General features: G+C 44.2%; 1 protein-coding gene across 2 annotated transcripts in view; it reads right to left on the reverse strand.

The window, feature by feature from the left end:
• Positions 1–8,578, reverse strand: part of LOC144781029 (cytosolic phospholipase A2 epsilon-like) — a 162,345-nt gene extending 153,767 nt beyond the window's left edge. For both annotated transcript variants that reach the window (XM_078659646.1, XM_078659645.1), the window contains exon 1: positions 8,433–8,578. In XM_078659646.1, the coding sequence (XP_078515772.1) occupies positions 8,433–8,468 (36 nt within the window). In that variant the 5' untranslated portion in view covers positions 8,469–8,578. The remainder of the gene's footprint in view (positions 1–8,432) is intronic.
• Between the last annotated feature and the right edge of the window lie 17,961 nt (positions 8,579–26,539).

Here is a 26,539-nt window from a genome sequence, read left to right on the forward strand (position 1 = left end):
TATGTGTGCTACTTAATGCAGCAATCACAGAAGTTGCCAAACAAATGTTTTTTAAATGATTGTTCATGTGCAGGAAGGGGAACCTTTTGCTGTTTTCATGTGTGCCGCACAACATTAAACATTAAAATTTCTCCACGCTTTGCCAGGTAAGTCTGGCGCTGCCTCCTTTTTACGCCTCCCTTGTTAATAGGAGGCGTGTCAGAATCAATGGGTGTTGTGGTGAACGCCCACCGCAACACCCATTGCCCTCCCCTTTCACGCTAAGCATAGCGTGAAAGCGTAAATAAAGCGAAGCCCCTTAAAAAAAGTGGCGTTCCAGTGGTGCTAGGGGCTTGTACATATGCCCCTTAGAGTTTAAAATATGTACAAATAAGGGGGAAAATACCAGCCACGGGTGAGTTTTCTCATTTTTATACCAACAGGAACATTTAAGTACAGGACATGCCCGTAAAACCAGCCAGGTGGCATTTCTAGGTGTAGCTATCCTTACTACAGCAGGTGCAGCGGCCCAGGGCTGTACGGCAACCATTGCAGCCCACATGCTGCTCTTCTACTGGTCAAACAGTAAACAAGAGACCCTCTCTCATTGCTTGCAGTCGGTCCCATGGGACACTTCCAAGGCATCTGTCTTCACATACCCAACTTTACCACTTTCAAGTGCCTGGTAGAAATAGCCAGCTCTGGGCTTAAATTCAGATCAGTAGGGACATTTTTTCAGCTCCTGATAACTTAGTAACTATGTCCAAATAATATTGCATCCCAATGACCTCCTAGTGACAAAAAAGATAGGAATCTGAGACTTCCGCTTGGCTTAATTAGCATGAGGTGTGTCAGGTGTCAACAATGTGAGATTCTGCGATTGGACACTGTAAGTGTGATCCGGAAGTTATGCCTGAATAACTCAGTTTAAGAGCATAGACGCTTACTCATTATCTTGGGCTCTTTTAAAAGCCTGTGTGCGCGTGACTCCTGGTTCCGCTGTGTTGTTATCTGGGCCATGAGGCCAGAGTGCACGTGACGCCCGTCTCCGCTGTTCTTTGCGCCACGCGCCCAGAGTTCGTGTCCAAGGAACATGCAGAGTCATGTTCTGGAATCACAATGGGAGGCGCTTGTGTGACGTCTCGCTTGCCTCGTCATTCTTCCCCCATGTTCTGGAATCCTTGTGGGAGGCACGTGGATGTCTCGCTTGCCTCGTCATCCTGACCTACAGGAATCCCGATAAAGTTTCTCTCTCACGGTTCAGAGGGGTTTTGAGGCTATGTTGGTCGCTAAATGTTTTATGTATCTCGTAAAATCACTGACAGAGAGCTGTGTTCACTGCAGTATGCGAAATATAATCTGCTCAACAAAAAGCTTGTATAAAATGTCATCATACGGAATCTCTTCTTGAGTTCTTCTGAGAGTTGAGAGTTTACAAGCTATGTAAATGTTGAAAGATTTTAAGGACATGCTGTCATATTAATAGGGTCCTTGATTTTTCTACAGCTTTCTGTTGTATCGGTAGGAAAATGAGTATGTGTATAATATGCAACATGGCCTCAACTAACTTAAAGGAAACGTTTTAAAACGTTGATGGGAAAATCTCATTTTTGGGAGATCTTTGCTTGGAAGAAAATGGAAAGTTCAAATACTTGGCTTTTTATGTTGTAAAATAAATCCCTGGGAACGTATTATGAAAAGGGAGTGCCAATCAAATTTGAGCTGGTTCTGGCCCTTTACTAAAAAAAAAATGCAGTGGGACCGATTCGCAAGGATTTTGGTTTGGGTGACTATTACTGACCCCCTTTTCCTTTTTGACCAATGAAGATATTGGGGTGGGGATTTCAAAGGCGGCAAGAACGCCTCTGTAGTCATGGTTAGGTCAGCACAACAAGCCTTATTTGTAAGAATATTTACAATACATGCACCTGTCTCATAAGGAGGTTGAGGTCAAGAGCATTGCGTCTGGTGCTAAAGTTTTGATTTACATGTTTGTTGTGTGAGTTATGGTTTGTGAGCCTAACCATTCCTTGCGAATTTCAGAAAGTTTGGGGTTTTACCCAAAGCCACTTTAGCTGTGTGTGAATTTCTACGTTTTAAAAAATAAACATGTCAACCATAACTTCATTTTAACTTTTATATTTTTCAGTGAATGTGGTGAATTTGTTTGTGTGTGTATGTGTGCACGTGTGTGTGTTTTGTATGTTTATCCACCTCACCACGCAGCTGTACAGTAAGAAGGTCCAGGGGCTTTTGATTAGTCTAGAATTTAAAGGATACACATCTGACCCTGTGCCATGTTCAGAATAAATAAAGTAGTGTCTAGATGTTTTCACAGAAACATTTGCCGATAGAGCTTCTCCACGCCCTACTGGAGAAGTTTAAAGTAGAAGTTGCCTTTGGCCGAAGACTAGCAAAATGTATTCCTACCCAAGTTTAATCACCAAGGTGCAACACCATAATCCCTGAAAGTATGCTACTAATTCCAATGTCAATACAAATAGCCTTTCCTTGACATCATTCTAGAAACATGTCTCACCCTGCAGCCAGCATCATTGTTTATCCCAGGTGAGTGGTTGAAATTATCTAGCACAGTGACAAACGCACCTTTTCATGACACTTGAGGAACACCAAAAGGATGACAAGTCTGATGGAATTTGTGTCTGATGTTACCAAATGAATGTGTGCCATCAGGTCAGATGTTCGAATCCCATAAGTTAATTTAGCAACCAGATGCATTTAGGGAGTTATTGTATTGGTAGCTCACGTTGATTAACACAATTTTACTAAAGGTTTCTAATACAGTGATTTCTAGAAGGAAAAACAGGATAGGGATAAGGTGTCTATGATGACACTGATTCAGTTAGTAAACTTATACAGTATGCTTCTTGACAAACTGTTCTACCAGTGGAACCCAAATGAATAATTGAGAGACATTATACAAGTCCTGAGCATCAGACAGGCAGGCTCAGTGTGACAGTAAAATAAGGCAAGTTAGCAGCTGCAATTCTGCATTTGTTTCTGCAAGCAATGCATGTGTGCATGTCCTGTTGTTGCTCTACAGGCTCCAGATATCTGGAAATCATATCTTGGGGTCAACCAAGCATACTTGTTGCATCAAAAGATTTATGGGTGGTAGGTAGTGTGCATATCTACAATACAACCTCATAAAGTTGAGCGAAACATAGTCCCTTCAAAGTAGTAGAATGCAATGCTAAGGGTGCAAAGTGTTCTGATTTGTAGATGCATTGCCAGAACTTTAAACGTTTTTCCATGACAGTAACCATCTAGTATTTAAACAAAACCTTAACAATGAACACAACCAAACTGCCAGATTGCGCTACAAAAGTGTGTGCATTTAGGGCCAAATGTATGAAAAGATTAGTCGGAAAACGTGTTCACGAATTGCACACTAAATTTCTGCTACAAGTCTTTCATTTGGCAAAGCAACCTACCTGCATTAAAAAAAATCCTGTTTGACAACACATTGAGGGGAGCAGGCAAATGTCCTCTCGACCACTTCCTGTTCTTCCCTGAGGCTGCCTGACGCGATTCTTAAAGAGCAATGTGTCCTTCGTGAATCTAGTAGCACCTCCTTTGAGAGTTTGGTAACTTTTCAATAGTTTGAGACCACAATTGTGGTTGCAAGCAATTGTTACATACCATTCCGAATTGCAAATGGGCTGGCACTCACCTTTCAAACCCCTTCCTAATTATGATATTGAATGAGTTGGTAAGGCCATTTTGCGAGTCAGCAATGGTTTTCTGACTCGTAAAATCAGTTTACTGCAAAACGAAAAGCTATTTTACATCACAGAGCCTGTGATTTTGTGAAAGGTTGGGTTCGCGACCACAAAATGGCTTTGTTCATTAGCTCCAAAATCACTTAAAATACTTATGCATCAAGGTCTCTTTGGAGATATTTTGCTATGGAACAAGTAAATATGGCTCAAAGCAGCATACACTTATTACAGACGAACAATAGGAAAATGAAAAATGTACCGTTAATGCTAAACATCACTAATTATTTTTTTAATGAACAGAAAAGGTTAAGTGTAGAGCTGTCACTGAGGTGAACCACTAGTAATCCTTATGACACACAAGTAGTGTGGTGCTAACACAACCTGCAGCTCTGGCTGTTAACTATAGAGTACAGACCAAATTTAATTTTCCCTCTGCATCGTCTCTCGAAATCCCCCCACCTGGCACCTCCACCCCACCGCAGTTACCTGCATGGACCGCGGCTCATTATGGAGCATGTATGCTGGACCTTAATGCGCTCCGAGTCTCCCTATTTTTGATGAAACTACAGAGCACCGATGCTCACAAATGCTATGAGAAAAAACATTGAAAAGGCAACAAGTAAATGTCTGCTCACCGTGTTGTGTAACATTTGAAAGACCAGAACAAGGACATGGGATTCAAATAATCTCAACTTCAGCAAACGATCTCGGTATATTGGATGTTTGCAACCAACACCGTGCAGAATATACAGCCGCCATGATCATCTAGGCGATACATATTACTGTGAATCTCTTTATGAAGGGATTCTCAGAGCCTCCAGTGACACAGTCTGAAGATGTTGAAAGAGAGTTTGTTCTTTAACGTTTTGCACACAACATATGCTTTGGGTGGCAAAATCTCGGGGCACAGGACCCTATACCCCCAGGAAACCCCCTTCAGTCCTCCCTGAACGTGCTGTTGGCAGTGTGCTCCTTTCTTAACCCCTTCGACGCTGATGACGAGCTCAGCTCGTCATGAGGTACACCTCATGTACGCTCATGACGAGCCGAGCTCGTCATGAACCGCGGGTTTTTCAAAAAGTCAGCACACAGCGGGAAAATGCGCAGCGCCGATGGTGTTAAAGAACAAGTAAAGGTGTTAAATTGAGTGAGTATATCCACTAAAGGCAGCCATGGATGTTTATTTTGGTAATTAACACCAAACATTAAAGGGCATATTTGTGATCCGGTTTGCTTTGACTCCGCACCACGCAATGTGGTACATGCTTGATGCAAACCTTACGTGAGATATATGAAGCCCCGCAAGGCCACTTTGCGTGGCCCTGAGTCGCTCCATAAATCTGAAGTAAAGCAACACAGTGCAAATCGCTGCTTTGCCCTACTCTGTCCTGGGAAGGCGTTCCATGGGCGTTGCATGGGTGTTCCCAACATGGCTTTTGAGGCAATCCCAGATTTACCAGAACTGGTAAACCTGGGAATGTGCCAGAAAGATACACCTATACCAGGAAAGGCGTAATGAGGTGAAATATTGTATTTCTCCTCGTTACTTCCTGTTTCTACGTGTGCTGCATTCTGCAGAACACATAGATAGAGAAATATGCCTCAGGAATGTTTTTGTGAAGGCAGGTGTACCTTCATGCACAAAAACAATCATGCATGCAATGCAGACACCATTGCACCATGGTGCCAGGGTTCCCGTGTTGGCGCTAGCCTGCCAAAGAAGCCCGATCGCAGGGAAAAAGGCAGGAATGCGCCGTATTGACATAAGTACGGCGCATTCCTGTTCTTTCCCTCACGCGCAGCAAAGGTTACCCGCTGCACTGCGTGACAATTTCGGAAATATGCCCCTTACTCCCTAAAATCATGCAAACAGCAAGTTTTATTTTATCAAGGTGAGAAATGCATGATGTAATGATGCTAATGAAGCTCACTTCCGGTTTGGTTTGAAATGGTTTCACTATTGATTATTTCTTAAGTCAGACATCCCTCTACATGCCACGGGTAAATTACATTTGAATGTACTTTTCATATCACTATGACTATGTCATGATATTTATTATTTTACATAATGCTGAAACAGCACGGAGACTGTCTCAGAGCACCCAAAAGATATAACATGAACCCAGCTCTCAAATATTATGAAACACACGGCATCAACTTGACGATTATCAGCCTGATTCATCAAGCCGAAATCGGCTCGCAAAGGGCCAGATTCTGAGAATCTGGCCCTTTGCGAGCGCTATTTTTGCATTTGGGATTCGGCCTGCTATTTACCGCGAGGTCAAACCTCGTGGTAAATAGCGAAAACTTAGAAAAAGGCTTTTAAAAGCATTTTTCTAAGTTGCATGTTGCACACACACATGTCCTTTGGACATGTGTGTGCGCAACACCTGTTTCAATTTGCATTTAAGGGGTGCTACAGGGTGTCCTTTGGACACCCCTGGCACCCTTTAAATCAATATCTTATTTGCGATTAGCTAATTGCTAATCGCAAATAAGGAATACTCCCCATTCATTCCTATAGGCCTTTTGGCCCATAGGAATGTATGGGGAGTTATTCCTTATTTGCGATTAGCAATTTGCTAATCGCAAATAAGGAATGTGTAGGAATCGCAATTCTTTTTGCAATTCCTACATGAATCCCGTTTTGCGAGTCTGTAATAGTGATTCCTTATGAATCGCTATTATAGACTCGCAAAACGGGTCTTTGATGAATCAGGCTGTAAATTACTTAAGTAATTTGTTGATGAGCGTGTGATTGTACGCATGTTTGCGTGAAAGTGTGGGTGTACTCACGCATATCTATATGCACATTCAGAGGCTTAGCTGAATTGGTACAGCAGGTGCAGTGGCACCGAGGCTAAAAGGCATAAGGGGCCCACTGATCCCTGAATGTTGCTGAATTTTATGATTCAGACAGCAGTCAGGGGCCTATTTCCTTTCTTGCACTAGCCTAGGGCCCGTGACACACACAGGTTGCGCTACTGTCAACATTGCTTGTTGCACTGGGAAGGGACATCCTTGTGCGTTTTCACCTCTATCTGCAAACACTAGGACCGGCATAGTGCGGGTGTACACACCTTCACAGAAAAATACCTGTTTTCAGTTTTGATTATCCAAATCAATTGATGCTGAAAGCGGTATATCTTTATAGAAGTGTTCCTTGGACAAGGGTGTGCCACAACAGAGGCAATGGCTTGCAGAAATATGGAACAGCTTAAAAAAGACAAGTAGAAAGAGGAATAAAATGAAGTCTTTGTGTAATCATAGATCTAACCCTAGGAGCTTGACATCTTGAGGCGCACAAATATCAAACCTAAAATTGGCCATTAGCCTCAGTACAGGGCAAATGAGGGAGGTTAGACTGATTTAAACTGAGTCCAGTAACTCTGTACAGTGTGGAACATATCACATAGTAGTAGACATAGGCCCAAGATACGAGTTGTGTTATTTCACCCGGAGTTTTAGGGTCAGGAAGTAATGGATCCAAAAACTCTGGATTCGATAATTCCATGCCTGGAGACACAGGCAAGAACTGCTGTAGGACAGGGGCTGAGTGCAACATCTGCTGCAGCAGTATGGGCCAACCATGCCCCTCTCACCCCCCGACAGGGACAATTGTGCCATCAGCCAGTGTGCCACCACCCCACCCTCCCACCCCTTCCAACAGGCCTACCTACACTTTCCACCTGCTCAGAGCAAGCAGGAATTGTATGTGTTTTTTTCACTGAAAGGGTGAAAAATGTGGGGTAGAAAACCTGAGACTGCTGAGATCGCTAATAAGAGTGCACATTTGATAACCAGCGGGCCATTGAGAGAGTAAGGTTGGAAACCCCTAGGGGTCCAGATTCTAAGAGGAACTACGGTCCCCCTTCCCGACAGTCACACATGTGATCTGTACATCTGTGTCCTCACGAAATCCCAATACCGCCTTCTCTCCTCAAGGGAAGAGCTGAGCTCTTAAACTTTTGGGATGCTGGTGGAGAGAGGATACAAATGTGTGCAATATCATGTACTTCTGCTCTGACGTATATACATACGACAGCGCTACAACTCGTATTGAGTATTGAGACTCATACATAGACTTTAACAACTTCCCCTCTGATACATCAGCTGAGCTTCACTAGCAAGTAACACCTCCTGTAAGCTCAGGATCTGAGCCGAAAGTGAGGATAAAAGGACTTTTGTAGCATGAACCCTCCATTCTTGAAATCCATTAAATATCAATACCAATAAGAGGTGATATCGGTCAGGAATGCCATCATTCACATAGTCTTATTTAGCACGAGGCAATCCTTCCCTTTAGGAGAAGACCATGTGACATCAAACTCACACTCTTCCTCAATCTAGAGCTCAGAAATACTTTAGAAATATTGTTCCTGCATACAGAACTACTTCTCTTCTTGAGAATTAATAGTTCTCCTTAAAAGGACACTCTGTGATCAACAAGAACAGTTTGCAACATCTATAGCAGACAATACCAATATTAGTTAAATTTGAAGTTCATCTTGGAATTTGGATTGAAAAAAAGGTCATTTAAATTAGCTGAACAGAACAGCTGATCTTTTCTATTCCATACTGGGTACAAGTACAATTCAAAGACCTACCAATATCTCATCTCTGAAACAAGTGTTTAAAAGTACTAGTGGTTGTATTTCTCTGATCTCCCAAGTGACTTGGATCAAAGGTTCTATGTAAAGGGGTACTTACCTTATAGACCTCGGCAGATGGTCCACCGGTTGCCATGACTAGAATCCAAGACGAATCTGGATCTCATGCAGGGCAGAGGCCAAAGCAGGAGGTTTTGTCGACTGGAACCCGAGCAGCAAATCCACGTCTGTCTTAAGCACCCACAGTTTGTTATTATCTCTATGATGAGTGATGTTATAAACAGGTGAGGTGTAATTATACCTGGGTGCTGCCTCTCATTTGGATGCTAACCATGAATAAGAGCCAGGCACTCCTCCCTCATTTAAACTTGACGCCACCCTCACCTGCTCAACACAGAAAAGTGCCTGAGGTCTTGGACTACGGTAAGAGAGCTCCTAATAAACTAATAAAAGCATATCCTTATTTAAGGCAAGAAGCAAGATGCAAGATATGGTGCTAGGCAGGCCTAGCCCCCGAAGCATTGAAACCCGGACTCCACGCGAACCGATTACTCCTTCAATAAGTGGTATTCAGGGTAGTCCGATTGAGCATATGTAACTTTAGGTTAAAGGAAAATCATTGTCTGTAAGAGTCACAATGGCCACCAATGGATGTTAACAATCCTGATGTACCTGTATTGCTGCTCCTGTAGTGATAGCTAATTGATTGCTGCTAGGAACAGTGAAATGCAATCTGCATTTCATTAGCAAAGGAAACTATAAAGAAAGTTCCCTAGTTGTGTACTGTTGTCTTTTTAACATTTGCGCAACACAGACAGGCTCCTTTAAGGATGTGGTCGTACATTAATCAAAGCAGACGTGTATTTTTACTGCGCCTGCAGGTGCGTCCTGACGAACCCAACCATAAGGATGAAAATTGTTTTTTTTTTTTAGATGGCACACTGTTTGTCATTGCATCGTAGTTGGGATTAGGAGCCAGGTGTTTGTCTGGCCATGCACCTGTTGTTTGAGCTGCCAGTCGAGGTGCCGCATTCCCCTGTGATGTCACATCCGTTGTTCAATATGCAGGCATTATATGGAGATGCAGACTGAGAGGCCATGCGCATGCTGATAGCACTGTTCCTATCACTCTTCCATGGCTACCTCTGCCCGGGGTCAGCGCCTGGCTCAGATTCCTGTCATGTAGCACAATTGACTGTAAATGGACCCTGGTCACACTAGATGGGCACCTGCTGGACTCGAAGAGAGGCTGAGGATGGACCAGGAGATGAGTAATGTTCTATTGGGACCTTAATCGACACACGCTGTTTAAAACAGGAGTCACATTGGGAGGGGCGGGGCATCTAGTTTCTCAAAATTCTCAGTAATCCCACCTCCTACCCCGAATCTATTGATACTACAGGTAAATCGGGATGAGGGTAATTACCCTAATTAAAAATCAATGACGAGTAACCTGAGTGTTTTCATGCCGACTTCCTCATGTTTTTCCCCATTTTCATCTTTAGTTTCACTCAAGTCATGACCTGTGATGTTCCCTCTGATCTTGTAATCTCAAAAGGGCCATAACTCATGTTAATGACCCAAAGGGATTTACATGGCATTCTTAATGGGACGCTAATTGTGTCCGCCACAGCCCTTACCAGTTCTCTGCTTGCGGGTAAGCCTGCATCATAGAGTGTCGGTCTGGTTCATCAACTAGTGCGGAAGACAGATTCCTAGAGGTACGTCATATGTAGCAATTATCGCACATCATGGAGGCGCTAGGGGGCGCAAAGCGGAATGGCTGGGTAGCTACACAGCTCCGCCAGACGACTCACAGAAATGTGCGTACTGTGCCCGGTTTGACGGTCGTTTCCACCAACGACAGCGTCATCGGGTGGGTGATGACTTCAGGCACCGACTGATGCGTGTTCTGATGGAGGATCGTCGCTGAATAACCAGTAAGAAGGGAAGAGTTGCGGACACCCCAAGCGAGCGCCCGCAAAATGGCGGCCAGCCCCGAGAGCTCCAAGACCCCGACGCGCAGCTGAAGCCCCCGAAGACACCAACACTTGTAACCGCCGCACACCTCCAGTGCGTTATGGTCAGGGGAGCGCAACCCGGACTGAAGGGAGGTCCGAACTGTATAACGTAAGAAGTCCAGTAACGTACGGCCCCTTTAAGAGGTGACGGACGATAACACGCAAAATGGCGGCGCCCAGGTGCAAAATGTGGTGAGCGCCGGAGCACACGGGAATGAGGCGAGCTGGCGACTATCTGAGGGTGTGAAGCGTCGCGGAGTGCCTCTGAACTCTACCGACGGTTGTGGAGCGAGCTGAGTGCAACGCGCTGAGTGTTCACACAGTTGGGACACCTAGGAAGAGCCCTGGGGCGTGATAGGTGAGGTCCATCTCCCGCGTGTGTAGTGAGGACCCCGGTGTCAGTAGACGGGTGGAGCGGCAGATATACAGGAGCCCAGGGACTGCACGACGCTGCGGCAGTGGAGTGAAAGGTCGGTCAGAGTGCGAGACAGATCTATGCAGGGAGCGTGATCGGAGATCCGAGGTCACTCCATAACTGAAACAGTGCTGAGGCGCGGACACACACTGCAGCTGATCTGACAGGCTACTAATGGCGGCATCACCATAAAGCGGCGCATAGGCGGTTTTGAGGGATTGCCGCGAGGGACACCGGGGCATTGCGCCATACTGCCGAGGTTCCTCTCGAGGCGTATGCTGCTAGACCTGCATAGGTGTGGTCTGCAACACCATACACAGCTTCGAGCGCTGCAGGCGAGAGCGGTCTGAAAGCGAGAGTCATTGAGCAAAAACGAGTGGTTCTCGTTCCCCCGCATGACACTGTGAGGATACTACAAGCAATTGCAGCAAGGTACTGGGCAACGGCACTTGAGCGGGGAGGAGACTACCAATCGACGAGGGGTTTGTCGGTGGGGGTGAGTAGAACCCTGGCAACCCACGGACCCTCGAGTTCCTCCGAGGGGATAACTACCAGAAGTGCTGCCACTGCGGCGTCCATCAAGGCCGTAAAGCAAACAACACAGCCTTTACATACCGGCCCGCTTGCACCGACCGAAATGGGGAAACCGGACAGACAACAACCGAAAATCTCATTTGAAAACAAAAAATCGTCGAAGGGCACTGATCAAGCGACAGAAGGGGAAGGATCGGTGACTGCAGAATCCTCATCCACCATGGAAAAGATTTTGCTGTCCATACAAGCTAATGTACAGGACATTAATGGAAAACTAGACAGTCTTACTTGCAGGATGGACGGGATGTCGGGCAAACTCGAGAAACACGACGAACGGCTAGATGAAGCCGAATCCAGACTATCTGCAGTGGAGGACGAATCACGCGCCACGACTAGCAAGTGTACCGGTATGGAACGGGTCCTGGAAGTCATCAAGGCACGTGAGGAGGATTTGGAAGCCCGCTCCAGACGTAATAACGTACGCATAGCCGGCCTGCCGGAGACAACCAACACGGGCAAAATGGAGTTATATGTGGAACAACTATGCAGAGACATTTTTGGAGCAGAGGCCCTATCCCACATATTTATAGTTGAAAGAGCCCACAGATCATTGGCGCCCAAACCCAAAGTGGGAGCGACGCCGCGGCCGATTGTGGCAAGAATACTCAACTACCGCGATAGGGACACGATACTGCGCCTGGCGCGCGAGAAAGGCAAGATCACACACCAAGGAAACACCCTGGAATTCTACCCAGACCACACCATGGCGGTCCAACAAGCAAGGAAAGAATTTGCGTCAGTGAAAGCCAAACTGAGGGAATTGAACGTAGGATACTCCATGCTTTATCCAGCGAGACTGCGAGTGTCATGGAAGGACAAGGTGGTGATACTACAATCCCCGAAAGCAGCTCAGGAGTTTGTTAAAAAGCTAGTACAGCAACACAAACAACGCGCGAGGGAAGAGCAACGCACGGACTCTGATGTTGAGGAGTGAGATTGGAGGAGGTGTACACCGGACTTGTGGTAAGAATGTTCCTTTCGTTCTTTCGATGTCACTGAAGGACCATCGGCATCACACTTGCACATTACAAACTTCTGTATTGATGGTACGTATGCAGGTGATCCGCTCGAACTGTGGGAGCGTCATGAGGGACATTAACTGCATGTGCTCCTTCTGTGGAGCATCGCAGCAACAGTGAGACTATGGTGTTGCACAAACATTTATCACGTTGCTCAGTTGGGTGGAAGGTACACCCCAGGCATGACACACGTCTATGGGCTACTAAGGGAGGTAAAGGGATAGTGGTCGCCTACTGCCAAATTGCAAGAGACGTGACCCACGGGTCGGCGGGGGGTTGTCAGGGGGCCACAGTTTACGTGCATGGAAATATACAGTCATTGTGAGTCGTCTGCACCCAGATATTTGGGTGTAGAGTTGTGCCCCAGGCGGACCTCCAAAAGGGTAACACCCACCAAAGTTGTTCATATAGTAAGGTTGATTGTGTGAGTTGAATATGGGTCAATGGCTTCGGCAGAATTGGGTTGCTGGAGTGGGTGGGGGAGGTGGGAAGGGGGGGTTTGTTACTGTTTTGAGACTGTCATTGATTATGCAAGTGCATTTCGTGTATGTTGGTGGGGTGGGGGCTGGGGAGACTTCAATGTTCTGCATGTGGGATTCGAGATACTGTTTAGTGAACAATAGACTCCGGGCGGTAAGAATGCAATTACGCTTTGATATATGGCACAGGTAACAGGAGGCAAGAGTAAACTGCATCTTAATCTCTTAACGTGGAATGTACGGGGGCTAACTCAACCTAAAAAAATCAGACAGGTGTTCGCATACTTGAAGAGGTGGGAGGTAGACATAGCAGTGATTCAGGAAACACATATTGCACCCAACACCCGTACTTTACTTGGTGATAGATGGGCGGAATCCACATACTTGGCCAATTACTCCACATATTCGAGGGGTGTGATCACGCTCATACGAAAGGGGGTGAACTTTGCAGTTGACAAGGTAATATGTGACACGGGAGGCAGGTATGTTATTGTGTCAGGTATGCTACGGGGTCAAAAGGTAACATTGCTTAATGTCTATGGTCCCAACTTGGACTCCCCGGACTTTTACCAGGAATTATGGACACATCTTCAAACACTGACAACCACACACATAATCTGTGGGGGGGACTGGAATGCGACATTGGTGGAGGGGGTTGACCGCTCCTCCAATTCACTGGAACCACATAAACAGGCCAGGGTTAAACTTTTACACATGATTTCAGACCTATCCCTAACGGACATCTGGAGGCACAAGTACCCAGAGGTGACGGGGGCAACTCACATTTCTGCTGCTCATAACAGTTGGTCCCGATTGGACTATTGGCTGGGCTCAGATGCCGTGGCGCTGTGGACACGGGACGTTAAGGTATTGCCCAGGTCGCTATCGGACCACAATCCGGTGCTGCTGACACTGGTGATACCGAACTACACTACTCCTCCCTTTCATTGGAGATTCAATTCCCGAGCACTCACGGACACCACTTATGCAGCCACTATTCACAAAGCGATCACGGAATACTTCCTATTAAACGAACCCACTGTGGACGACCCGGGTCTTTTATGGGAAGCGTTCAAGGCCACAATTCGGGGTATATGCATGAGCACCACGATAGGCATCTTAAAAGATATCAGAAGACAAATTACACGCTGTGAAACAAGGATGAGGGAACTAGAGCAAGCTTTTGACACTACAGGTGACATCGCACATCTAGGCGAGTTGCGAACTTTGCACACCGAACATCAGTCATTTGTGGAAGATGAGATCAAATACCTAGATAAGAAAATAACAGCCAGATCGTTTGGGGAGGGTGGCAGGCCTGGCAGTAGATTGGCGGCCAAAATCTGTGATGGTAGGGGACACAGCCCGGTACTACGTATTAAGGCGAAGGATGGCACGATACACACGCAGGCAGCGGACATTATGAGCTGTTTTACTACGGAATATGGGGAACTATACAAATCGAGACCCACAGCATCAAGGGAGGAAACATTCACATATCTAGACAATGTGGCGATAGGATGGCTCTCAGATGGGCAGAGGGAATTATTAGCATCACCCATAACGGTTGAGGAAGTGGCAGACATAATAAAGTCCCTACCGAACGGGAAAGCACCGGGCCCTGACGGTTTCACAAATGAATTCTACAAACATTTTGTTGATAGCATTGCACCTCACTTGGTGGAAATGTTTGGTGCGGCGTTCGACAACTCAGCGCTCCCTCCATCATTGCGTGAAGCTGCCATAATTGCGCTCCTTAAACCTGGGAAAGACTCGGAGATTTGTGAATCTTACAGACCACTATCACTTATTAATACTGACTCAAAAATACTAGCGAAGTTACTAGCTGTACGGCTGAAGCCACTCATGCCACGACTGGTATTACCGGACCAATCTGGGTTCATACCCACTCGTTCTACAGCCCACAACACTAGATCATTGTTCGCATTATCCCACTATCTTACACCATCAACCAAGGCCGTGGCGGTCATGTTAGATGCCGCTAAGGCTTTTGACTCCATTGAATGGGACTATTTAATCACAGTGCTGCTCAGGATGGGGATCCCAAAACGGTTTGTGCAATGGGTCAAACTCATTTACACTAATCCAAGTGCGAGGGTCCGCATTAATGGATACGTCTCGGAAGCATTCAGTATCCAGCGCGGCACTAGGCAGGGATGTCCACTCTCTCCACTGCTGTTTGCGCTGGCACTGGAACCCCTAGCCTGTATAATACGCCAGAATTACAAGGCCTCGGCTTTGCAGTTCCCCTCCAGACCATTGCATATATCACTATATGCGGACGACATGCTTCTGTATGTACGCGACCCTGACACTCATTTGAACCCAATAATGCGGGAGTATATAAAATTCGGTGGTCACTCAGGCTTAACTATAAATTGGTCAAAGTCCTCCATCATACCTTTGACGGACACGACGACCTCACATGCAACAGACTACCCTTTGGAATGGCAGTCAGACCCGGTACGATATTTGGGGGTGTTATACCACAGAGATCCAGAGGTAGTAATTAGGTCAAATTATGGTACGGTTATATCCAGACTGGAGGATAAAGTAACACGCTGGATACAGCTACCTTTGTCATTAGCGGATAGAATAGCGATTGTTAAGATGAATATCCTACCTAAACTACTGTACCTCTTCAACAATATCCCTATTGAACCACCAACTGCAGTCTTCCGCAGCATTAAATCCCTGGTGTTAAGACTGATCTGGGCGGGGAAACAAGCACGAGTGCCCTTACAAACACTCACGCTACCATATATCAGAGGGGGTTTCGGAGTGCCGGATTTTCTGTTGTATTATCTATGCGCTCAAGCACAATACGCAACATACTGGTTCCACGAAATACCTTATTTAACGCACACAGCCATTGAGGAAGGGGATGCTGCACCCATACCACTAGCGTCAATGCTTTCGCACACTCGTCAACCTCTGCATAATCAGGATATTAATACAATTGACACCACTGTTAAGGCGTGGAGGAAATTGGCCAGATTAGCACACAAAGAGCCATTATACGCGCCAGCGATGCCTCTTCCGCATCACCAAGCGTTCTCTGTCACGGGTGAGTCAGTGGGGATGTCGATACTGCGACAAGTTGGCATGGAGAAAATGGGGGATATGTTCCAGGAGGGCAAGTTTCTGACTGCAATGGACTTGATTTATATAAAGAATAAGACTCCGCTGTTTCTCTTTACACACTACCGGCTGCAGCGTGCTGTGCAGGCCTTCTACCCGACATTTCCGTTGGAACCGGAAAGCCTGCAATCACTACAAATGGTCATCACTTCGCGGGACTCCTCGCATTTAGTGTCTAGACTATATGCTACGGCACAATCTGAGATGCCAGACACTGGGGCCAGGGCGAGGGAAAGGTGGGATGAGGCACTAGAGAACTCACTAACGGACGAGGAGTGGCAACAAACATGTGCTCTGACACAGATCCTTACACCAAACGGTAATCTACGAATTATCCACTACAAGTTTATACATCAGGCATACTATACACCGGAGCGTATGTGTAAATTTGGCCTACAAGATAATGACCGGTGTAAGCGTTGTAATGCGGGGGGAGCGGGGTTCACACATCTGGCTTGGGGTTGCACAGCGGTGCAGTCCTATTGGCAGGAAGTAACTACTGAACTTTCCACCATGTTGCAGGTCGAGATAGAATGTACAATCACAGTTTGCTTGCTGGGAGTGGTCCCACACTTAAGGGCTTCCAAACGTAAATTTTGTGCGATAGCGCTGCTGCTGGCCAAGAGACAGATTGCACAATGCTGGCACAGCAGGCAGACACCCAAAACGAGTAGATGGCTCCTGGATATGACAAGTTGCAGAGATAAACTACAGACTTATGAGGAGGAATTACCTGCCAAGACTAGACCTACAGATTTCTGGTGCTATCTCACGGATTATCTATTGTCACGAGTCGCAGAAGTAGAAGGCTCACAAGGGATTGGACTTGAGGGTGGCAATTAGTGGGGGATCGGGTCCCGAAAGGCCTAGCCCACCGACACTTGAATACATGCTTTTATTGAATAAGAAGTAATGAAAAAGTCTCAATTTGGTTATGTTGATACTGTGGTGAGTTCTAAATCCACAACTGTCATGTTTCTGTTTGCATAGAAAAGTTAGAGACCTTGATTGTGACAAACTTATATACATGGTCTATATTTGCGAAGCTGGAATTGTGTATATGATACTTCGTTAACGTGAATCTGCAGAATTTAGCAGCCGGCCTCAGGGTTGTAGGCACGTTGCTGTGTATGTCTGACATCGTATAATAAAGGTCTTTAAAAAAAAAAAATAAAAAAAAAAATTATCGCACATCACACCCACCTGGAGTGATCTGCTTTCAACTCCCTGTTCAGATTAGGCGTTCCCCTCAAGGTGACCTTGGTAGAATGTATAGTAGCTCACGTGCTTAGGGAAAGGCTACAAATAGAGGCATTTTTGTGTAGGATTCTGGACACTAGACTCTCAAGTTGTACCTGTGAATGAAACCTCTCACTGCAACGCTTCTGCGCCCAGCACAGTGGTCCTGCCTTTCCAGGTACACCCTACATAATCCCAAGCACTTTCCTCCTGCAGTTGTAGGCTCCCAGAAGCCCAGAGCTACTCCAATGTGCATCCAGGGGCTCTGTAGAAGATGCGATAAAGCAACGTTGTTAATGAAGACGGAAACTCTGAAGGGCTGATTTTTTTAAATCTCACAATAAAATATTTCAAAACTTTTAGGGTTAAATACATAGGAATGTTGATATAGAGACCATGGGTCTATAGCATAGGTTGCTTTATATTAGTTAAAAGGCTACTGTATATCTTCAGCTTATCTTTAGGCTCACACTTCAGTTCCTCTTCCTTTTCCCATACTCCCTATACAACCAGCCCTGATGGTGTCATGGGTCCCTTATTTCCTTCCCGGTCCACTAGCTCTTCCTACATTGTCTACCTTCAATTTTCCTCATTCTTGTATTCCTGAAGCTATCCTGCCTGAGTCCACATGGCTCTTTCAATGATGAACTTGAATCTTCACTTACAGGCACATGCATCAAGAAATGAGTTTGCGATTCCTTATTTGCGATTTTTAAGGAATCGCAAATAAGGAATCGCAAAATGTGATGCATCACTGAAATTGCGATTATTTAAGGAATCGGTCAAAATCTCAGAAATTATTGCGATTTTTCTTTTTTGCGAACTCGCAAATTGCGATTTTGCACTTTGCGAATTCGCAATTTCCGTGGTGGCACTTTGATGCATGTTGATGACATCCGAACCAGGAAGTGTGCACTCCAAGCCTCATTTTCAGTGCTGTGGCTCAGGAAGAGGAGGGAGCTGGCTCTGGGAGCACAGGAAAGTGAGAGAGAGAGAGAGACTGAGAACACCTGCAAGCAACTGAAAAATGGAACCAGAAAATACAGCCAAAGTTCAAGGAAAAGAAAAGTTAAATTTTCTGAAAAAGAAATAGAAACTCTCATTGAGGGAGTAGTGCACAGCAATGACAAGCTTTTTGGAAAAGCTTCACTGAAGGTACCTGAACAGGAGAAAAGGAAGATATGGATTAGTATTCAGAACAGAGTCAATGCCCTTGGGGTGACACACCGCACCACAGAAGAACTGAAAAAGCGATGGTACGACCTGCGCAGTCGGGCCAAGGCGCGCATTGCAGACCGATTGAAGGAGGCAAATAAAACAGGAGGGGGCACACCACCAGACACTGGAAACACTCCCATGGAGGAATTGGTGGAGTCAACAATCCAGCCTGAAGTTTTTGTTGGAGTCACGCAGCTGGACACCTCAGGAGCTGCACACACGTCTGAAGGTAAGAGGAATGCATGTTCACATTGTCTCAATTACAGAATTCAGGATGTCAGCTCAGCACAGCGTAAGCGCACACTGTAAAGCATGTACTACATATCCATTACTATGGGAAGTGCATCATGGGAGTTGTAGTCAGGGCAAGCAGTATTAATGACAAACACACACATATGTTACAATAAAGATTTCCAATAGTGTAGCAGATGTTCAAAAGAACATTAAATGTATTTAATTACAAGTGTGACCGAACATCACAAGCATACATTAATGTTGTTTTGCACTGTTTAACCTCACAGATGCAGAACGTGATGAGGCCGGGGATATTGAGGATCTGGAAATGCACCACAGCAGTGCTTCTGAACAGGAGAACACACCAGCTTTGCCAGCTACACAATCACGTGTACCTCATTCCCGTAGGTCACCTGTCCAAACACTGCTTCCCATGGAGTCAGATCATGAGTCCAGTGCTGCACCTGCGGTCAGTGTCCGTCCAAGAATTTGCCCCACAAGTACACCAACGCAGATGCGGTGAGGCAATCGCAGAGTGCAAAGAAAAAGACGCAGAGCACGCAGGCCATAGCAGGTTGAGCATACAAATCAGGTGTGGGGCGGCTTGGAGGGACAGATGCTCCGTTCACATCACCTGCAGGGCAAGAACACCCGATTAGTGAAGGATGAAATTGCTAAAATGTCAGCCAACATTGCAGTACTGGCCAGTAGTGTCCAGGAACTGACAAAGGTCATGCAGGAGGGGCAAACAACGCACAGTAGACAGCACCGGCAACTAATGCAGCAGCTCAAACAGCAAGAAAATTCTAACAATATGCTTGCAACAGCCACAGCACTGCTGGCGCGTAGATCTGTTACAATGCAGACCGAGATGTGTCATTGGAGTGGAGATGTTGCAAAAGCTCTAAATCAAGTTACTAATGCCGTAGAGATGGTGAATGCATCTACTATCGGAGTGAACACAACTGCACAGGATGAAAGTAGTGAATGTGCCTCAAGCCTAAGCAGTTCAACAATGCCAGTTGCAAGTGCAGTGAGACGCAATACTCGCAGCGCAACCCCATCCACTGCCAACGTAAGGCAAGAAGATGCTGCCGCAGAGAGGCATCTGGGTGTTCGTGGGAAAAAGCGCTAGACTCCCATGAACAATATGTGCCACAAATGGTGACTTAACCGTTGTTACAATGTGACCTATTCACTGACTTTCAAGTAATATTAATTTAAATTCGTTATGTTTTTTTGCAAGACTCTGGAGCCACTAGTCACTCTTGAAGTTTATTCAAATACCCTGGTCACAATACCTTTACATAAAGTTTACTTTGCATTGCATGTCCAGTGTTTGTGTCATCATTACTCACCTTAGAAGTAATTCTGTGTAATCTCCAATCTGCGCCTGCGGACTTCTGCTGCGCCTGATCCTCGTTGGGCAGGGTGTTGTTGCACTTGCTGGTTCCCATCCTCTGAGTCACTCTCAGACAGCTCCATTTCCAAACCTCCCTTTGTCGCAATGTTCTGCAGCATGGCACATGCTGCTACTATTTTGCAGCATCGTTCAGGATTGTATTTCATTGCTCCTCCGGTCTTATGGAGTCGTCTAAATCGGCTCTTCAGCAGCCCAAATGTTCGCTCTATCACGTTCCTTGTAGAAATGTGTGCTGCATTGTATCTCCTTTGTGCGGCAGTTGCAGATTGAGATATGGTGTCATCAGGTAATTTCGTAAGGCGTATGTGCTGTCACCTACATGTGAGGGATGAAAGGCTGTCAGTTCATGTTTGACATTAAGTTTTGTAATAGTAATGGTATGCTGTATTGCACATATTTACCTAGCAAATGTCCCTCTCCAAAATCTCCCCTTGCTAGACGGGTCTGAATGCCACTTTACCTGAAGATATAGGAATCATGTGCACTGCCAGGAAATTGTGACACAATGTCCGTTATAATGTTTTTGGCATTACACACAACTTGAATATTTAGGGAATGATAACATTTCCTATTCCTATACAAATATTCCTGTGCTGCAGGGGGACATATTGCCACATGGGTGCAATCTATGCAACCCAGTACTTGGGGGAAGCCTGCTATTTGGTAAAAATCCTGCTTTGTCTTTGCAATTTCATGGGCTGTGTTGTGAAACTTATGTGTGAGTGTATCCGCATCAGCATGGCATCAAGGAACGATTTCAATATTCGTGACAATGCACTCTGCGACACACCTCCTGCTACTGCAATGACTCCCTGAAAACTGGCTGACGCCAGTAGATGTAGGCAACATAAAATCTGGACATGAGTTGGAATTGCATTGGTCTAATGAGTCTGTCGTTGCAGGATGGGGTCCAATTCATTGATTAAATCATGTATCATCTGGCCATTTAGTCTATACTTATCATATATCTCGTCCTCCTGCTGTCCTAGCAATGTTATGCGGACTCTGAAGATGCGTTCATTGATTTGCCTCCCCTCTCTGTCGCGCAGCTTGCAGCCTCATCCTCCTCGCCATCAGGTACAGCCCGGCCATTTTGACTTCTGGGACCTCATTGTGGGTGTGTTTAAATCACTTTCTTTGCCTCTTCAGCTGTTTCAAATTTGCACTCATGATTACCACCTGGTTCAGTCCCTTCTTAAATTGCGATAGCAATTTTGCGATTTTTGAGAAAATCGCAAATTGCGAATTTTCATGCATTTCAATTGCAATTCCTTATTTGCCATTCTGTATTTGAGAATCGCAAATAAGAATTCGCAAGGGTTTTCTCAGATTTTTTTTTGCGAATCCTTATTTTTGCGATTTCTAACATATTTTCGCAAAAATTAGGATAATGCATAGCGACAACGGAAATTGCGATCGCAATTGCGCTTTTTTTGCGAATCGCAATTTTTGCGAGTTCTTAAACGCTTGATGCATGTGCCTGTTAGTTCTTCTTCCTTTTCCTTTTTAGGTCGAGCATTCAAGACCTCTTGTTTATACTTTAGTATCTACTTATATACTTTAGTATATACTTATATGTGTATGTACTTTGTGGGGTCTGGAGATCAACCCTAGGACTTGTCTGCTTCTGCTTAGGGACTTTTTTTCTGTTCAACTGCTTCTATATAATGTCCCGATAGAGAACGACCAACAGAGGTCATTAAAATACCAGAATTGTGAGGGACTTTCTTTTTTCTATTTTTCTGGCAACTGCCTCTATTTAACTTTTTTTTGATAGAAAACGACCAGCAGAGATCAGTAAAATACCAGAATCACTTTAGCATTCTCTAGATTCCAGTCCATAGAAATTGTCTTCCACGAGCACCCAAAGTCAATAATATGTTTTCAAATATTATATTTTCAGTGACATGACCACCGAAGGCCCTGATTTTATATTAAAAACAGAGCTTTGGACTATATCATTTCCCGCTGAAAGGCACCATTTCTCTCCATGTTGGCGTGTCACACATTTTGGTGCTTACTTTCCCTCCATGTTAAAAAACAGTGGATGTTTCAGCACCCAGGCTAATGTGCTGCATAGCTAAATGCAAATAAGGTCCCAAAGGCAAGACTGATTGCATTGCAAATGCTTTTTATTCATTGTGGTCTCCAACCTTTATTCTCTCTCTAATCAATCATCTTCTCTTTTTCTCTCCATAGTTGAATTATACAACCTCACAGCTTTCTACTACTCCTTCTCACTCCAGACTTCCATATGGGCTTAATTTTGTTTTCTTCAAACTCTGTCCCCAGCCCACTCCCTCCAATCCCTATAGCAGACTAACAAAGTCTTTTTTTGCTTTCCTTCCTACTTAACCTTCAGTCTGACTCAAACTCCTTTCTCTTTTCTCCACTGTAACCTACTCTTTCTTCAAATCCCATGTTGTGACTCTTCTTGTCTAACACTTATTCCGGTCTCAGATCTGCTACTATCTTTGCACCTTCAACCTGGCTCTTTACTTCTCGCTGGGCCATGTTAGATTTCTTCCATCTTCTCGGCTATCTTACTCCCTTCTGTACACCGCCTAAGCCATGGCTTACACCTGCAGTCTGACTTGCCCAGAACACTCCCACAATGCGGAGCACAGGTGCTTAAATCTGTCTCATCGAGTGGCCTCACCGCTCAATCTCACCTTCATTTTTCTTGTGAGTCCCTCTTCTCTAAGCCAAACAGCAATATTTCCAACACTTGACTTCTCTCTTTCTTCACCCCTGGTGCTTCTTTAAGCTCAATTGGTTGCTCTCACCTCACACTGTTGATCCTGCTTCTTACTTTTTTTCCTCTAAAATTGATTCATGTTCTTCTTCTTGCTCCCCTGCCCTTGAGCTGTCTGTCCTTCGTCCCCTTCTCTAAGTTAATTTTACCCTATATGTGACTCTGACTTACTTATTTGCATAATCTAAGATAGTTCTTTTGCTATGTCTCTGTCCCAATCTACTCATTTCTTATTTCTGCTATTTATTCTAACCTACTTCACTTTGAAATTTTATCCTGTTCACTCAAACACACCTCTATTCTTTCCGGCCTAAAAGTATGTGCCATATGTAACCAGATATCATCTTATTTAGTGTCCATCTTCCTTCTTTCCCTGCTTCACCCTGGGTTTTGCTCTAATCACTACAGAAAGTGCTCCTCATTCTGTCATCAATGTTATAATCTCTTCTTTTCTTTCTTAATACTGTTGTTACTCACTGACTTATAATATGCTGTATCTTGGGAAGGCCTTAATTCCCATTCTCCCCCTCTTCACTATGAGGTTCCTCTGTATCCACCCATGGCCCTCTCCTCTTCTTCATAGATGCAAATCAATCCTGTACTCTTAGCTTCTCAGTTTTTTCTTACTTCTCGTCCTACCACGTATTCTGCTCAATTTTCATTCTGCCTTACAATTAGCCCCTTCACTGGAACTCTTTTGCACTCCTCTTTATATACCATTTGCTTCCCCTGAAAGAACATATCCTTTTATCAGCTTTCTCTCAATAGCTTATTCCTTGTGCAGTGACCAGGTTATGTTATGCTATGTTATGTTAATTGCACTTATAGAGCATTCGATCATCTAGAGGTTTCTTGGTGATGAGATAAAGAACATATCAGGGGCACAGAGAGTCGAAGAAAGAGGATATCTAGTGAGGGTAAGACTATTTGAATAACTACGTTTTTAGGGATTTATGGACGAGTCTAAAAAATGGACTCTTGACAGAAATCAGCTGGCAAAGAATTCCATAAAGTAGTGGCTTGGACTGTGAAGCTTTGGAAATTTCTGAGTGACAGTCAAATGTATTGGTTGATCACGCAGTTTGTGAGGTACGTACCTTTCTATCTTTTCGGTATTGAAGTGAGGAGCTTATTTATTCAAGGTCTTAAGGGTAATACAGCACATATAAATTGTATCCATTGCCTTTTGGGAAGCCAATGGAGTTCCTTCAATATTGAGGTAACCTGCGTCCATCTAGGAAGGTGATAGAATAATCAAGCAGATTCATTTGAATAACCTGTAATCTGTGAATGGTAAGTTTTCCTGGTGAACTGTCTGGGCATGGTTGGTCAGAAAGGATTTAATCCATCGCAGAGCAGATCCCTGAAAACCGGCCTATTCCACATGGTCAGCCGAAATCTTGTAGTTGACCGCATAAAAAGCAGATGACAAGTCCAATATGATAAATGTTAACGCCAGCCCTGAATCATTATCCCATCTTAGATCATCTACTGCTGGTAGGGTTAAAGGTTCTGTGCTATGCATGGGCCAGAATCCTGCTTGGAGTGGATGAAGATACTTTGGGTACTGTTTTTAATAGCAAACTTCTTAGGCGAACTGGTCTTCTAAATTCTTGGCTGGATAGGAAATACCTCTAATACAAGAGAATAATGTTACCACACTAACAGAATAAATGAATACGATAACCATGTTTTTTGAGTCAAAAGAATATTATTTTCTTAAAGACAAAAGAATTTGTTTGATGATATAACAGGGTACAGAAAAATGCATTTCAGATATACAAGGGGTATCTCATACACTCCTATAATACATCAGAAAGTAGGTCTAAACTGCTAAGATAAAATAACACAATGACTTCAAATCCAAGAGTAAATGAAAATCAATCGTGGTTGATGAATAACGTGCAGATTTAGACTCAATAGTCGACGTTTCGGTCTTTGCGATATTATTTCATAAGACCATCATCAGGACATAGACTTTATGCATCTAAGCGATGACCCTTCAAAACTATGAAACATTCACTTCCCATGATAAATTGTGACGTCCTACCAGCTGCAATTGAAGTAATAAACACTCTGAAAGTGAATGGTGGCTTTCTTCTGACTCTTTTTTGAAATATGCTCTAAAGCATTCTCTACATTGAAGTTCCTGTTCTAATATTTGACAGAGTGTCCTCATCAATTGATTTATCTCAACTAATATCACTGACCCAAATGGGAAGTGGATGTTTCATAGTTTTGAAGGGCCATCACTTAGATGCATAAAGTCTATGTCCTGATGATGGTCTTATGAAATAATATCGCAAAGACCGAAACGTCGACTATTGAGTCTAATTCTGCACGTTATTCATCAACCACGATTGATTTTCATTTACTCTTGGATTTGAAGTCATTGTGTTATTTTATTTTAGCAGTTTAGACCTACTTTATGATGTATTATAGGAGTGTATGAGATACCCCATGTATATCTGAAATGCATTTTTCTGTACCCTGTTATATCATCAAACAAATTCTTTTGTCTTTAAGAAAATAATAATCTTTTGACTCAAAAAAACTGGTTATTGTATTCATTTATTCTGTTAGTGTGGTAACATTATTCTCTTGTATTAGAGATATTTTTTATTCTCAGCCACTAACTTACAGTAGTGTGGGTTCTTAGTTAACTAGAGTCCCCAAGTTGCAGATATTAATAACTTAAATAAAATCCCTTGCTGGCCCACTTTTCTGAATTTATCATTTGCCCAAGCCCGCAAGGGTATATTGGGTTGCTCACCCTCTCTTAAATTTTTTTGGGGATAGGAAATAGGCAATGTTGGCCAATAGATGTTAAGGTTATAGGTTTTAAGCAAAGTGGCATCATGTCCCAGTTTTTTTGTAATGGCAGAACTACAATATTTTTAAAAGCATCTGCCACTTAGGCTAACACAAGAGATTTATTTAGAATGCTCATCAGAAGTTGTGTAATTGGTGGGGGCAAGGGTCGTAGGTGAGCCGGACTTTAACTTCGTCATGAGGTCATGGAGCTGATCTTTGATAATTACTTGAAATGAAAATAGAGTGATATAATTCCTTTCATGCTCAGCCTCTGTGTTGCTAACAGTGTTCATATTGATACTTTATTTAATTTAAATTCTTTAAATGTAATTTTGTCAACAAATAAGGTACTAATTTGATCACAGGATTCCCAAGTAGGATTCAGCCTTGTTGTAATTTTGTCAGCGGAAGACAGTTTCTTCAGAATAATTAAGATGTCTTTTTGTTTATTATTTGTTTCTAATATTTGTGGAATATTAAGAAGTCTTTGTCTGACAGTTTTTTCTTATGATCAGTTAGACCAGTTTTACAACCAGAAAGGTTTTGATCCTAGTTTGACTTTCTAAAGCTCCTGGGGATGTTGGTATATCTCAAGAAAGCCAATTTCTAGCAACATTGGTTCAGTACAGTCAGGCCTCCATTGGAACCTGGGGAAACATATCTAATCATGGACCCACCCTTAACTAGTAAATCCTCAGATATCTTACTCTCATTTCCAGATCTCCCACTCTTGATACTTGGCAGAAGAGTACCCACGTTCCAACCACCCTCTACAGCAAGACACTGCTCCCTTTTAGTCATGACAGGAGCCCTCACCATGTGTTTTAGTACACT

This window comes from Lissotriton helveticus, chromosome 9, assembly GCF_964261635.1.
Source record: "Lissotriton helveticus chromosome 9, aLisHel1.1, whole genome shotgun sequence".
Taxonomy (NCBI): Eukaryota; Metazoa; Chordata; class Amphibia; order Caudata; family Salamandridae; genus Lissotriton; species Lissotriton helveticus.